Here is a 16,417-nt window from a genome sequence, read left to right on the forward strand (position 1 = left end):
ACACTGTTCCAAAAAAAAAAACAAAACCTGAAAAGATAAAACGAATAAATAAATAAAAACTCACTTGCACTCCTCTGGGCTCGACTTTGCATCATCAGTGCATCGATAGAATTTACCCTTTATAAAATAAACAAACAGAGATCATTTTTTTTATCATAAAACCCTTCAGTTCCATAGAGCCATTAATTTTTTTTCTTATCTACTTTAGAAAAAAACAGTTTGGCGACCTAAAAGAGAAGCCAGATTTAAGTTGTTAGTCCATATCCTGCTGCATATTGGACTTTTTTCATATACCTTGAATAGCTGAACTCCGATACAAGCAAACATGAACTGCAGCAAAGTGGTTACGATCATGATGTTGCCAATGGTCCTGATGGCCACAAATACACACTGCACCACATGCTGTAAAAAATAAAGTTATAAAGCCTTCAGACTGAATGCACACATTTATCATTAGCAAAGCTGCTTTCTTGTACAAATATGCTGATTTCTCAGAGAGAACCAGACACACTCCTCCAGCCACACAAACACCACATCATATTAAATTAATGTATTAGTCTGACCTTGAGCCCCTTGGCTCTGTTGATGGCCCTAAGTGGACGAAGAACTCGTAAAACACGGAGAATTTTCACCACAGAGATAGCAGAGGACCTGTGGAGGACAGCAAAACAAACCAGTGGATCCATTTGATTTAATTAAGAATGTCACAGAAACATTTTCTGGTAACTGTTTTCAAAATTGCATTTTGAACACTGAAATAAAGTTAATACTTATCACCTGAAGTATTGGACAATTGCTTGGCAATGATTAGAAACATACCAGCATAAAATCACAAGTAGTTACTTTTACTCTTGTTCTTCAATCTGTCATGATCTGTATATTTTTGTTTTTCAGACAGGACAAGAGGTAGTTTCATCTATTATCACATAATTCAAAAGAAATATTTTTTTTAAAAAAGTCACACTATTTTTTTAGGATGTGCTGCTTTCAGAACAATCAGCAAAGTTTTTGTTGTTTTCTTGGCAAAAACCAGTTAATGATACATTTTACAAAGAAAAAGACTATGAAAAAGGGAGTTGTTATAATGATACGTACTGAATGCCGAAGGAAACCAGAGACACGCCAACAACTAGCAGGTCCAGTAGGTTGAAGTAGTTCCTACAAAATGCTCCTTTATGAAGGAAAGCTCCAAATGCTGTCATCTAGACAGACAAGAAATTACCGTTAGAACTAAAAAACATTCAGCAATCATGAACACTAACACCAATATATGATTTACATTATCATTTAGTTTTTTTTTTTTACATGCAGCCCTCAGCTCTCTGCATTCAAATGAAAGTCTTTCCGTATTTCCTGTAAAACCGTGTTCATGAAAATGTTCCTTTGACGTTTGACTGATAAATACAGGATGTATTTTTAAGCAAGAGACTTCCACTAAGATCAGTTCCTTACTTCAAGTAGTAAAACATGGACTAGCTCTCAAGCAAAAACCTCAAAAATAAGGGCATTCCAACATGATTACATGCAGTGTTGTACAGTAACATAAATACAAACACATTCATATACATAAACAATGCAAAATGTTAACACAGTACAACAAGAGTTGGATTAAAGTGACTATGTTTATTCTGTAAACTGTACCACGAACAGTTCCATGAAAAATGTTTAGTCTAACTGTCATGGCATTTGCCCGGTGCAGACATGCAGCAAGCTACAATATAAGGAAGAGGTTTGAGGAATAACATTTATGATAAAAATGATTATAATTTAGTGGTTTTCATCAAGAATTTTCTTGAGAGGAGCATTAACTCAAACAGATTTCTCTGGCTTATTAACTAGTTGAGGATGAAAATGGAAGGTAAGCCTTTATGGAAAAGTGACTGACAACAAAGAAACGTGTCTATATATGTATATATATATGACAATTTATCAAAATTTGACAAAAAAAACACATGATCGCCACATTGACAGCTTGGCTCTATGACAATAAAACAAGCAGGAGGCCATTCTGACCAAAAAATTAAATAGAAAAAGGAAGGGAGGAAGGATGTGTGCAGCAAGCTCAGAAGAGGTGGTTTGTTGCTGTTACAGTTGTTATTCTTTACCTTAATAAGGATCTCAAATGTAAACATACTAGTGAAGACATAGTCTGCATAGCCTAGGATCTGAGGAGGCAATCAGAGTGACATAAGCACGCAGGGTTACTGAAGCTCTACCCAGCACAGCACAGCACAGCACGCACAGGACATTTACCTTCAACAGGATCTCAACAGTAAAGATTGCGGTGAAAGCATAGTCAAAATAACCAAGTATCTGCAAAAAGCAATGCACAAGTTCAAGTCATTCCAGAAAAACAATACATGAAGTGACCTATGAAATGCTTGTGGTTGTAGATAATGTTAGGTTTAAACACGGAGAAGCTTCACTCGCCAGTAGTTATGATAAAATTGGTCCCAATTCACATGTTTGAACAACAATTTAAGATCTTTTTGGAGCACAATGAAAATGAATTCCGCCAGTAAACATCTTCTAAATATATTTATTAAAAGTCTAAAGTCTCAAAAGGTGAATCATCAACTTTCAGATACTGGATTTTTCCTTGGAAGCTGTAAATAATATTTACAGTGTATGATTTTTACACTGAACAGTGCAACAAAGTTGTTCACTTTACTAATCTACTAAACTAATCCAAAGATGCACGATGAAGAAAACTTGAGAAACATAGAAATAAAGGCCTCACTGATCTTGACAACTGTGAACCTGCACAGACAGCTCACACATGCTGCAAATCAATGCTCTGCTAAAATGTAATCATAACTTGGAACAGTGCAGAACGATTAAAGTGGACATTCTGTACTTCTTTATTATGTATTTCACAGGTTTTATGTCATCATGTTCCATAATTTTGTTGTTTCTATTGTCCTTACAATTAAAATCATGATAGCATTTGTACCTTGTTACAGTTAAAATTGCTTAAAGCAGGTTGTTTGGTTTCAAGAAATTGATTTGTTTGAGCAAATCCAAGTACCGTCTACCAATATCTCCAGGAAGTGAAATAATGTTTTATTTAAGAAACACAAGTTTAAAAACACGTCAGACAAAATGTCAAACTTCTTAAATGAGATTATGTATATATCTATAGTCATATGCTTAATTTTGCTTTCAATAACCCAATTAAACCTGACTTTTTAGTTCAAATGCTCATAAACACCACCTTTCAATGCCCCATAATGTCCTATACCTTTTTTTTTATTATTATTTTGAATTGAAATATCATAAACTGCTATGTAAATGAGGCTCCTTTGCTTGAAATAAAGAGTATTATAATTTCGAAGCATGACTAAAGGTACTATAGGGGACTGAAGCACCGCAGCTTTCCGAAATCACTGTCAGCTGCACACACTATATCTGTTACCAAGTTATACATCTGTTACAACGTCGTTGTGTCGTTTGTGTTGAAATAAACTACTTGAGTAATGCAAATGTTTGTTTGAGCAATTACGCATGGTATGCGTGCGTAAAAGCTGCTGTTTTCATCATTTATCTGCCTTGTAAATACAGAAGGCGGCTACCCGACTGCTAATGACACCGATGCATAGTGATTGACATTGTTTGGAGGCATTTCCTGAGGCATCATCGGCTCTGATTGGACAAACACGTGTCATGCGCCAAAGACAAAGGCTCTGATTGGAACATCTATTTTGACACAACACTGTATCACTTATGAATGGGCTGCAGTGATGCCGGAACTACCGTCTGAAAGCTCGGAGTCTCCCGATTAAGAGGGGGGGGGGGGGGGGGGGGGAAGTAAGTTTGTATCTTTTATGGTTCGACAGCTATGCTCGATTAAACACAACATGGTCCCTGGCATCGCCAACGATGCCGGCGTCCCGAGAGTGTTAAAGCTGTTTTACATAATAATTAATCAATAACCAGTTTTTTTTTATTTAACGACACCTTTCCACCTCTGAGGTGTCTAGAGTTACTTTATATAACTATGATAGAATAAAGCTGCTAAATGTAGTTTAGTCTTATGTTTTCCTAATGTAATATATGAAAATGTCCTGAGTCATCAATCGTCAGTTAGTCAGTAAAATAAATACATGAATAAAATTTATGTTTAAAAAATCTAACACGTTTGTGAAAATGGAGAAGCCTTAATGGAAAGTTTACGTACGATGTTGCGTGCAGAGAAGTTGCGTATGGGGTCTTCCGCAGCCAGAGAAACGGAGCTGAGCATGATGAAGACCAGGATGAGGTTGGTGAAGATCTGATGGTTGATCAGCTTATGGCAGAAGACACGAAATCTGCAGAAATTAAAAAGAGAAGAGTGAGGAAGCAGAATAAGCAGAGAGGCAAAGGAAACTAGCTTCATCTCAACATGTTTCTACAACCCTGAACTGGAATAAGCAGCGTAGAAAATGAGTTTCTATGTTGTTTTAAGTTTAATAAGTTGATTTAGTGTTTCTAGTTGACTCCTTCCTGTTCCTCTGTCAGACTCACGGGTTGGTGCTACTGAAGATGAAGAAGGCGCTGCCCTCTGGGATTGGTGGAGTCTTTTCTTTGATGCTGAGTTCAGAGATCTTCTGAGGGCGGGGCCCTGAAGGGACTTCTGGGAGGTTGTCATTTTCATCATCATCTTCATTATCTTCCCCTGAAAATGTTTGTTTTTGTATTAGTATTTCATTTAAAAGTTTTTTTTTTGGTACTTTTCTATCAATAGGTGCATTTTTGTGTCTCTTTGTATGTCATTTAGCTGGTGGACTGTAAATCTACTAATATGTTAATTAATTCCAAGCTATAAACTTGAATTGTTATGATGTTAGCTTCTCTTCAAAAACCTCCAAAAAGCCACACCTTTTCCCCTGTATGCTGTTTAAATAAAGTCATATACGTTCAGTCAAGGCTGATCTATCTTCCAACTCAGTTTTGTTGTTAAATCCTGGATTTGTGACTATTCTCAGTGTTCATGATGAGTAAATTTGACTTTTGAAAAGTAGTGGGACCAGTCTTGTTAATGTTTCTCTGTTCATACCAAAGCATTTTACCTTGAGTGTTAGTGGCAGGATACAACTCCTTCTCCCCCTCTAGCAAAGTTTCTGTCGACACCTACACAAAGAAAACCTTGAAGATTCTACACATGCATTTTTACTGTGATAAACATTAAAATATTGTGGTTAAACCCAGGGTTGTACGATGTGAATGACTTCTGAAGAAAACCTTGGTTACCTTGGTCTCACCATCCTTTGCTTCTGTTGTTTCCACTTTCTTCTTATCTACCCCTGCGTCCCTGTTGGTAACAGATTAAGCATAGCGTAACTACAAGACAAGAGTCCAAAGCATTTTTCTGTGATGAAAAAGTGTGGGGACAAATGTAAAAAAAAGAAAAAAGTGTATAAAATAATATATTGGAAATGTAAAATTTCAAAGGTTTTACTTGGCACTATTCTTCCTCTTTTTGGCCTCTTCTTCCTCCTTCTGTGCTGTGTTGAGGCTTTCTGCATCAGCCAGGTTATCAACAGCGATGGCCAAGAAGACGTTTAGCAGGATGTCTGGTCATGTGAGTTAAAGAGGAAACACTTATCAACATGATGATGAATATAAACCCTGATGAACCTTCCTCGGTTTTTTCAGTGCATGACATCATTGTGTTAACATCCATTTTAAGCGTGTGTGCATGAGCCAGCTTTTTAAAAACATTTTCATCAATGTTGTGTAAACATGTGTGTTCCTGTGGTCAATAGGATACAGTTTCCACAGATGAAGAGGATGATGAAGTAAATGCACACCACCATCCCAGAGGATGCTGGACCACCATATGCCATGATACCATCATACATCACAGTGTTCCAGTCTTCTCCAGTCAGTATCTATAAAATAAGGTGAAGAGTGACAGAAATGCCTAAATAACAACCAGTCTTCCACAGCAATGAAAACATTAGAAATTGTAAGATGATTTTTTTTTTTAACATATTGTGTTATTGCCAGCCTTATTCATTCAGTATAGAACAATAGAGACACTGATATTAAATAGTATAATTCTTCCAAACTCTGTGTTAGTTGACAGAATGCATCATAACCATAGACTGTATATAAAGAGATGGACGGAGCCTCTGTGACGTCACCCATAGGTTTCTGAAGAGCTGAATTGAAGCTCGGTGGGCGGTTCCTACTGTCACCATGTTGGCAGCATCATACGCGTCGTCTCGCCCGGAAAATACAAATATGGGCAAAGAGGCGGAGCTGAGAGGGCAGCCGTGAGCGTCATGGTGGATGATTGACATTGAGCGAACTCTGAGCTTTCTGTAGCTAAGAGCTAACCGAGCTAACCCTGAGATAACGGGAGCTAACCAGCTAACGGAGGTAAGCGGGCTAAAGCTAAGTCACATTGTTCACCTGCTAAAAACCGCGGTTGTTCTACGTTCTTCAGACTTGAAGCCGGAGGAAAAAAAAAAAAAAGGAGATTGGTACCTGTCAATCAATTGGACACGCCCCTAAATTTGCTGAACTTTGAGATTAAATTACTTTTCAACGAGCGAGTTAGAAAAAAAATTCACTCCCCCCACAGTTGTCATGAAGTTAAACCTGACCTATTAACAGAAAATGGATTTTGAACCAGGCTGTAAACATGTTTATTTGGCCTTTTTAACATGGGAGTCTATGGGGATTTGCTCTGTTTTGCAGACAGCCCCTAGCGGATGAAGGGGGAACTGCAGTTTTATGCACTTCCACATAGGCTTCACTTTTAACCACCGGAGGTTGCCACTTGATCATAACATAGCAGGGTCATAACACCCATTTAGATGTGGTTCTGCCTTAAAGTCAAACGAACCAATCACAAACCTGAAACACAGTGAGCAGGGCCTGTGGAAAGTTATCAAATGTGCTCCGTTTGGTCACGGTCTCATCAAAGTTGAACTTGCCCCCAAAGAGCTGCATCCCAAGCAGGGAGAAAATAATAATGAAGAGGAAGAGCAGCAGCAGTAAGGAGGCGATGGACTTCATGGAATTGAGCAGAGATGCCACCAGGTTGCTAAGAGACGCCCAATGTCTTGAACAGAGAAGATAAAATAGTTTTAATAGAGGGATGTGCAAATGGAGCCATAAGGGACTCATGTATCAAAACATCAGCAGTCATTATTTTTTATAATTAATATATGAATTAGATAAAGCTGCATTGGAAAAGACAGGAAATGAGGAGGTGCAGGAAGGATCCCAGCTGGGGTTGAACCAGGCAGATTTCTTAAATTGTCAACATCTTAACCCATGAAACACCCCTCAGCTGTTACAGCAGCTACATGGTGACAGATTACTGTCACAGAATACACGCGTGTCATCTAGGGCAACACCTAATTTTGACACTTATCAAAGATACAAAAGAGCAGCTGCTTACTTTCCAAAGTCTTCTGTAAAGCAGAGTCTTTTTACTGTCACCAAGAAGCACTAAATTGCTATAAAACATTACTAAAAAAAATGCAAGTTTTTTTCTTTGATTAATTTTTGTATTTGCTTTTCAAGCCCTAATGAAATAAAGCAAAAAATATTTATTGCGCACCGTGTAACTTTGAAGATTCTGAGAAGGCGTACACAGCGGAAAACTGAGATGCCAAGAGGAGACATGATGGCCAGCTCCACCAGGATGGTCTCTACGATGCCTCCACATACCACAAAACAGTCGAAGCGGTTAAAAAGCGACACAAAATAGGCCTGTAGGCCTAAACTGTACATCTTCACCAGCATCTCCAAGGTGAACAAGGCCAGAAGAACTTTGTTGGCTGCATCTGGAGAGGAGAGAAGCAGAAAATATTTTATATAGATACAAAGTGGATGACTGTCAGAAAATCTGTAAGAAGTTGTTTTACAAAAAAACAGCAAAAAAAAAAAAAAAAAAAAAGGGAAATACAGATACCCTGAACTTCAGTTAGCCAGTCTGGCTGGTTGTAGTGCTCAGAGGAGATAGTGAGAGTGTTGAGGAACACCAAGATGATAACCAGCCAGTAAAATGTCACCGATTTCACAGCTGCGCGGCACTTCCTGCGGCAGAAACGGTTCCATCGTCGCCACTGACGACTGACAGACAATAAAACGTGAAATGCAGAAACAAAGCAACAAATGTAACAGGATGAAGACTCATTTGGAGTAGATGGGGTGGATTTGAGGAGAAAGCACAAATGCAATGATTAAACTTTGGTGTTAAACCAGGAAAAAAACATGCAAATGAAAACATCAGGTGTGTGAATTATTCAAATCTGAGGGAAAAATCAGCCATGCAAGATGAGTTGAACGAAATAAATGAAGGACATATCCACCACACAATGTGACAGCTCAGCACTAACCTGCACTTTGACTTAGTGATTTTTTGACTGAGAAGGATAAAAGACAAGGCACCTTTTTAATAAAGAGTGCATTTGAGTGCAGTAGGTAGAACTACTATGTACTGAGTGTGAGTACCAGGTTACAGCATTTTTTGGAAAACTGAAAGCCAATGAAATGTCTGATCGCTGTTTGTAGCATGTCGCACTCACCACAGTGGTCCACAGCATGGTGATTTTTCCTCCTCTCCATTGTGATTCTCTGTGTTCACAGATTCTGTTTCGCTCGTGGGCATGCTTGCTGTAAAATCACACACAAGCGCACACACAAAATGAGCTAATGAAAACATTTACGTTTTGTGTGTTGTGAAAGAACAATTAATCAAAAAGCAGATTTCTTTTTTTTTTTTATTGCGATTCATTTTCCTCTTGACACAGCCTCCTTTTGAATTTTTTGTCTTTCCTTGGTTTAGCTTGATATGAAGATCATAATGTGCCAAATAAAATAAGTATCAGAACCATATATGGTCCCCAGTTAAGGAGTATAACACATAAATAATAATTTCTAAATATTTTAAAGTTCTTCATCTTATGTGGCCAAGTCAAACCACTAGGAAGCAAAAACCAAGAAATAAAACACAAAAAACAAAACATGATGGAACAAAAATGTTTGGAATTATTCTTTTACTAAATTTGACCACAGAATATTTTACTTCTTAAATCAAGATTCTGGCACGATGCTAGTATGGGATAACCTTTAATCTTAAAGCTGCATCATGTGAAATCAACTGTTTTACCAAAACATCAGTACAGAATAAATTATTCTAATCAATCTACGTGAATCAGATCACAGCTAGTACATCATGCTAAATCTGAGTCAAAGTACCAAAACATTGTTACTTGTATCTAAATTTAAGCTCTAATGACAGTGGTATTGATCAAAAAATTGATTCATACTGAAATCTATGCTCAGGTCTGTGTTCTGCAACATGTATTGATAGTATAGATGCAGGGTTACAACATATAAAACAGTGGAGATCATGTGTGGTACACATGCAGAAATATAGTGTTTATAAACAAAGAATGAAAGAGGCAGAGAATCATGATGATACAATGAGGGATCTGAACATAAACACAGTGGAAAAATAGTCATGATGTTAAATGAAAAATCTTACTCCAACACATTATCATGTTCATGTCATTAAAACAAATATGAACTCAATAAATTATTCAAATGGTAAAAAATGACAATTATAGAGAACATAAAGTTTATTCCCATTGGGTGTAAGACCTGGTTTTTTTACAGACCCTGAGTTGTCACTTCAAGATCATGTTTCAGTATTCAAACTAAGATCAACCACTAAATCCACATTTTGGAAATTACTGATCCTCAGAGCAAAATATAAAGTATGTCCATCCACTGCACGGAAACCTTTTTAATGGAAACACACAAGACTCCGTTAAATAAAGGCATTGCTTACTGTATTAGGAATATAATGATTAGTTTACTTTCTCAAAAGGAAAAAAACTGATATTTCACAGAGGCTTCAGCACAACACCAGCTTGTTAATTAGCAGATCTTGTAGTTAGTGGTGTGACTCACTCCAATGCTATCTTATCATCCCGTTTAATTTGTCCATCTCTTTCTTCTCCTCTAGATTTAACAGTTTTTAATCAAACAAAAGCTCATATCTAGGAAACAGTTAACATAAAATGAGCATATTTCTTTTCAGGATGGCACCATCTAGAGCAGGCCTCCTCAAATGGCGGCCCAGAACCAACTTCTACGTGGTCCAGCTTATGTAAAAGAATAAAGATATTTATCAAGAACCTTCAGTAATTCCTACTCTGATTAAGTAGTCTACAATCCTACAGTTGTGCAGACCACAAATGCAACACTTGGTTGCCTAGCAACATTAATTTCAGCATGTGTTGTGTTTTAAATTTGTAAGAGTAGCGCTAGCAAGAACGTCGCTCTCGGTCCCAAAACGCAAAACTGACAACGAAAACCGCAGTTTTAATCCCTCCTGGACTGATAAGTATTTGTTTATTTTTGCCATTACATTCGACCACCAAACCAATGTGTTTAATATGCAATGTGTGTGTTTAAAGATAATAATGTGAGGAGACACCACATCGAGAAGTTTAGTTTAAAATGTAAATGTGTCTTTTATTTATCTAATTATTTTGACTGATTTATTTTCCCTTACTTTATTTACTGGCTCCGATCATTTTTTTTAGTTGAAAATCTGGCCCACCTGAATATCTAATTGAGTAGCCCTGATCTAAAGCTTCATGACATACTTTCATACTTTCATCTTTAGCATGTGGTGACAAACTAAAATGTAAAATAAATAATGTAACAGTTTACTAACTCAGAGCCTGTAATTTAAAAAATAAAATTTAGCCTTACCATAAGTCTTACTTTTTCTTCACCTGAACTCAAAGTAAGGCGTCATTTTTCACTTGGTACTTTTACACATCTGGGATTAACAGATGCTTGTGCTGTAACATTTGTTGGCTGAATTCTTAGCAAGGACAAACTTTACCATGAGTCCAAGTTTCACATTGAACAAATGGTGATCATTTAGTCCACAGCTGGAAGGTGTCCTTAAAGTTTGATCTCTCTGGTTTCTGTCATCTTACATCTAAACAAAATCTCTCATAGTCAGTTGCTTCCTCTTGCAAAGAAAATGTTTGTTCTGAAGATGTATATTCTCCCTCTATAATAAGGCTGTGTTTGAGGACAGGGCACAATGAAATTTTCATGCTACAATTAGCTTTAAGTACAAATGGAAGGAACTTAGAGATGATAAAGATGATGAGGGTCAAACATGGTGCAATGACAGAAAGGGCATGCAAACACCAAAGCACTCTAAAGCATAGAGAAAGCAAAGCATATGAAAGCATAGGGACATCATCCCGGGTTTAGATGAAATGTCCCAATGAACATGCATGGGGAGAACGTACACTTCCAGTCTCTCACACACACATTTACCCTGTGTCTCTGTAGACTGAGTGAACCAGCCAAATTTTCCTTTCTTCTTCTCAGTGAGGTCAGCCAGTGTGACCCCTTGGTGTTATCAACATGCAGTTCACACAGCCAGACAGCAGAGGAAGCAGTGAGTCAGTATGCAGCAGAACAAGAAAGAGGCAGGAGACAGCAGCAATATAAACTACTGACAGATAGCTACTATACATTGTTTTTAAAAAAAAAAAAAAAAAAGAATAAATAAACTAGTACACAGGAAAATCATGGGTTTGATTATAATATTAACACATATATATATATACATATATATATATATATACATATATATATATATATATATATATATATATATATATATATATATATATATATATATATATATATATATATATATATGTATATATGTGTGTGTGTGTGTAAGATAATGCAATAAACAACAGTCTAAATAACATATTAAGTTATTATGAATTAGTTTATTTCTAATATACCGGCAACTTCATCTGGACCTATAAAATTATATTAGTCAGTAAAAATATATTCTCCATCAGACTATATCTCTTCAATTCCATGAATTTTGAAAACAGTCACTAAACGACATACATATGAATATAAGACTTGAAATGATCAACAATAAAACAAGACCTCAGTGAGACAACAAAAGCTATAAGTCAGAGAAGAAAACAACAGTTAGAGGCAAAGTCAGAGGAAACGAAGGGAAATAAAGTTAGGAAAAGAGGAGCAAACTAATATTAGTGTACATTCAGTTTTTTCCAAGGCATAAAGACACTGTAGGATTTAAGGAAAGAAAGATAGGGTCTTGTTATCCATAAGAACAGCAGTGGTAACTGCAAGGCAGCTACTGACAGGTGCAGCATATGAACTGACTCCATTATGAATGACCAAAGGCTCTGTAGCAAGAATAATACGGAGTAGATTAGTTTAACATGATTTATTCCTATGTTTTATGCTCCTGCACATCTAGCTTGAATTAAGTACAGAATGGTTATTAATCACATCACCCAGCTCCTCTGTAAGTACTCAGTTACAGTGGGAAATGAAGTAGTTCCTATCAATGTGTCCGGTTGTTTTTTAACTAAATGTTTTTAAATCAAAACATTCTCATACAGACAAGATTATAATAAAAAAAAAATAGTTATAATCATCATGTTGAACTATGTTCTTGACTCCTTATTCAGACAAAATTCACTTTTAACGAGTGGATCAAATCCATGCTTGTGGCCATTTTTTTTTTTTTTAACTTTAATTGATGTAGCTAATTAGAGATGTAGATTTGCAGGGAAACAATGTTTCTGTTGTTGCACCTTCCTGATTGGTCAGTTGGAAACAGCTATAAATGGTAACAATAACCACCTAAATTAATTTTCAATGTGTGATGTGATCCAGCAGCTCTTTATGCCAAATTTTACTCTGAAAAGGATCATTTGAAAGAGTTAAAAAAAAAAAATCAAAGAAAAGAACTCCCATCTTACATAAAAAAAAAAAGCCAAATTTAACTTAATCTTAATTTAATCTTTTAATGTTAATGGATATGCTTCTGGTGGATTATAATGACATTTTATACTTTTTTTTTTTTTTTATACAACGAAGAGATTCTTTTATTTACTTCATTAAGACCATCAATATCTGATATTTCTAACGCCTGTCACAGGCACCTTTATAGGTTGACAAACAGTTGATTTGAATGAGTAAATAACAAACCTGAGATCATGACTCGGACAACAATCTGTCAACCCCAACACCAACTCCACCGACTCCGTCCTGATACAATGCAGCAATGCATCCATCACTTAAATAATGAGCTGATACACTGCTCAGCTTCAGTATATTAGTAAAACAGCATATTGAGATGCTTGGCTGCCATATCAGCATTGTGAGGGCAATAAGGAGCAATACCCAACATGGAGGACGAGATTGGAAGCCAAAATCAAGGCAACATGGAGGGAAGTCAAGCCAGTTGTCAGAACTCTAGAAAGGTGCAACCAGAAAAAGGGAACCCAAGAGATACAGTCAGATGCCCACACCTCACACTCTAGAAATTGCAGAGCAAAGACTCCAAACCTGGGCCAAATTACTGAGATACATGAGAGAATTAGAGGCTAAGCAAATAAACCGGCATTTTTCCAATAATAATCATCTAAAGTGTACTCCTAGTTTCCAGGACAACACCAAATGAAGTAACCCACCAAGGCTGGAGACTGAACAATACCAGAAAAGTATGTGGGAGAAGGAAGCATCACATAACAATGAAAGACAATGGTTGAAGATCAAAGAGCAGATCACAGTGCTCTCCCTGAGTAAGGTCCACTGACCATCACGGACATCCAACATCCGACAAAGACGTTTCAGGTATGAAAAACTGGACTCAGTACCTGGCCCAGAAGAGATCCACACCAACTAGCTGAGCACCAAGCAGCATAAATGAACCAACTGCTTTAGCGATGGGTATAACCCTGAACGGCTGACCAAGGTGATTGATTCTGAAAGATCTCATGATTGGATTAGTGCCATCAAACTACTGGACAATAACGTGTTTCTTTACAACATGGAAACTGCTGTTAGGCATGTTAGCGACTAAGATAAGTGCATAAATGGATCAATACATGACAGAGACATGGAAAGGCATTAATAAACATACCGGCGGAGCCAAAAGCCAGCCACTGGTTGACAGACCTGTTGCTCAAGACTGCAAAACCAGACAGACAAACCTGTGCACTGCCTGGACTGATTACCAAACAGCCTATGACTTAAAGCCATATACAACCATGTCTGCAGCTATATAAGGTTCACAACATTCCAACAGCCTTCGCTGCAAACACAACAAGGCTATGGACAACCACCCTTGAGGCCGATTGTGAGCCAAATGCACCAGTCTCCATACATATGGCATATGTCAAGAAGTACATTGTCCCCACTGCTGTTCTGCATAGGCCTGGACCCCTCAGACAGTTAATCAATGACACAGGCTATGGATACCAACTTAGAAATGGGGCCACCATTACACTTCTACATCGGATCAAGCTAGTGAGACATCGACTCACTGATCCACACCACCAGGATCTCCAGTAGGGACATCATCACTTTATAAATACAGCTGAATGGAAGAGAAAGAAGGTAATCCATACAGAGGGCACTCCACTCCCAGTAGGTAGAATAGCAGATGTTTAGCAGAGCAACAAGTATTAGGGAATGCTACAGGCAAAATGGCAACAATGAAGAGAAGAAAAGCAGCAACAGTCAAATCCCTGCAGTGAGTAAGACAAGTCCTCAAACGTAAGCTCAATTGTACAAATAAGATCCAACAATTAACTGCTATGCCCTGCCAGTAATCATATGCCCTGATGGAAGAATTAGCTGCCTAAAAGAGGGCATTTAGATCCTGGATTTTAAAGCACAACAGCTGTTCACTATGCATGCAGCGTTCCACCCCAAATCCTGTGTCCAGAGGCTATACGCTCAGCGCAAAGAAATGGGCAAAAGACTAGTAAGCATCAAATGATTTGAACTCCCACACTGACTCAGAAACCTGTTGTGATCTGTTATGATAACCCTACAGCTTATCTTGTATGACATGGTAACATGGAAAACTTGGAGACGTTAACATTTCCTACTTGATACAAAGCGTATTACTGCAGCACACTACTCCTTACACATTTGCAAAAGAGAGATTTATTTCAGATGGGCAGTTTTCATTGTAGTACAGTTTGTTCTCTGTGCAGATGTCTGCAGAGAGATTTATTTTCTTCATTGTTGAACAGATTTGTCTGAGATAAAAGGTTTGTTAGATTATCTCTATATATAGCCTCATAACAGTTTGGCACTAATCAGTGCCAATATGCAGAAAATATTAAAATACCATTGATCCTGTGTGTGCTCAAAGCAAACATCAAACAACTAGAGCAATGTTCATATATTTTGCATTTATGTTGTAGACATCCTAAAGCCAGTATGCAAATAGGCAACTTCAGAGAAACACCTAACCTCTAACCTGTCATAAGAAGACATTTGACCAAGCTTATCAATGTAATTAATCAGATAAGCAATGGTTTACTTTCCTTCTCATTTCACTATTAATGTAACAAACACGTTTGGTATCTTTTAAGACATTAGAATTACATGCTTGGCACTTTATTGTTCACTCTAATTTCTTTATTTTCCTGCTTTATTAAGAATAGAGAGAAACTGATTAAATTAAGAAAACTTACGATTACGTTTGCCCTCCTCATCTCCCTCTTCCTCATTCTCCGGGTCAATATCCTCAGCCTGTGTAATCCAATCCAAGTAACCCTTCAGGTCTTCTTCTAGCTGCTGCTTCTCACGCAGCTTCTGGAAATCACCTCGAGCCTTGGCCTTTTCTCGTTCTTTAGAAAACTCTCTGGAAAAAAGATAGATTACAAAGTCACTGGATAATTCCAGAAGAGAGCACATAACCCTTGCTATTTTTTCACTTTACTGCATTTCCCTTTAAAATATTTTCAACAAGAAACCTGCTATTAAAATAAACTATTCTCTTTCTACAAATGCTTGTCAAGGCCAAAAGACAGTCTTTTTTCATAGTGTCAGATTTAAAACTGTATCCCCCCCTTTCTGGTTGTTTTTTACACTTTTTCTTCATGTTTCCAGCAGCCATATCAGCCCGAAGTTTTGTGAAAAGCACAAAATAAATAATAGAAGCATGAAACTTACCCGCTCAACACACCCAAAACCAAGTTAAGAACGAAGAAGGAGCCAAAAATAACCAGACTGACAAAGTAGACCCATGGCAGCTCAAAGCCCATTGCATCGTTCATCTAAATGGAAGACAAGCAAAGAGGAAAACAAGGTTAATCAGAGGTGAAAAAGTATCAATATAAATCTACAAAAGAAATAAAAACAACAAATAAGAACCCCGCAAGAATAAAAAATGTTACCAAAATAAAAGTATATCAGTGTTTGATATGAATTTTGGTATAAAAAGTAAAACTTATACATTCATTTATAGTTATCGATACTAAAACATCAATTATCTAGGAAAACGTTACAGTTGCTTGTGTTAACCTGCTTTGAGTTTTACGTAAAGCAAATAGAAACTGTGACCACTGGAGGGAACCACATG

The 16,417-nt window shown here is 37.1% G+C and overlaps 1 protein-coding gene across 1 annotated transcript in view; it reads right to left on the reverse strand.

Moving 5' to 3' along the window:
- cacna1db (calcium channel, voltage-dependent, L type, alpha 1D subunit, b) overlaps positions 1 to 16,417 on the reverse strand; it is a gene marked incomplete at both ends in the record, with an annotated part of 85,615 nt that overhangs the window by 19,690 nt on the left and 49,508 nt on the right. The window contains 17 exons of the mRNA XM_079239810.1: positions 65 to 117; positions 295 to 402; positions 564 to 651; positions 1,096 to 1,202; positions 2,254 to 2,313; positions 4,178 to 4,307; positions 4,504 to 4,654; positions 5,445 to 5,552; positions 5,750 to 5,870; positions 6,844 to 7,051; positions 7,556 to 7,781; positions 7,910 to 8,070; positions 8,337 to 8,363; positions 8,526 to 8,613; positions 11,311 to 11,385; positions 15,528 to 15,697; positions 16,009 to 16,112. Of these exons, the coding sequence (XP_079095936.1) occupies positions 65 to 117; positions 295 to 402; positions 564 to 651; positions 1,096 to 1,202; positions 2,254 to 2,313; positions 4,178 to 4,307; positions 4,504 to 4,654; positions 5,445 to 5,552; positions 5,750 to 5,870; positions 6,844 to 7,051; positions 7,556 to 7,781; positions 7,910 to 8,070; positions 8,337 to 8,363; positions 8,526 to 8,613; positions 11,311 to 11,385; positions 15,528 to 15,697; positions 16,009 to 16,112 (1,985 nt within the window). The remainder of the gene's footprint in view (positions 1 to 64; positions 118 to 294; positions 403 to 563; positions 652 to 1,095; positions 1,203 to 2,253; positions 2,314 to 4,177; positions 4,308 to 4,503; positions 4,655 to 5,444; positions 5,553 to 5,749; positions 5,871 to 6,843; positions 7,052 to 7,555; positions 7,782 to 7,909; positions 8,071 to 8,336; positions 8,364 to 8,525; positions 8,614 to 11,310; positions 11,386 to 15,527; positions 15,698 to 16,008; positions 16,113 to 16,417) is intronic.

This window comes from Telmatherina bonti (assembly GCF_933228915.1).
Source record: "Telmatherina bonti genome assembly, chromosome: 4".
NCBI lineage: Eukaryota > Metazoa > Chordata > Actinopteri > Atheriniformes > Telmatherinidae > Telmatherina > Telmatherina bonti.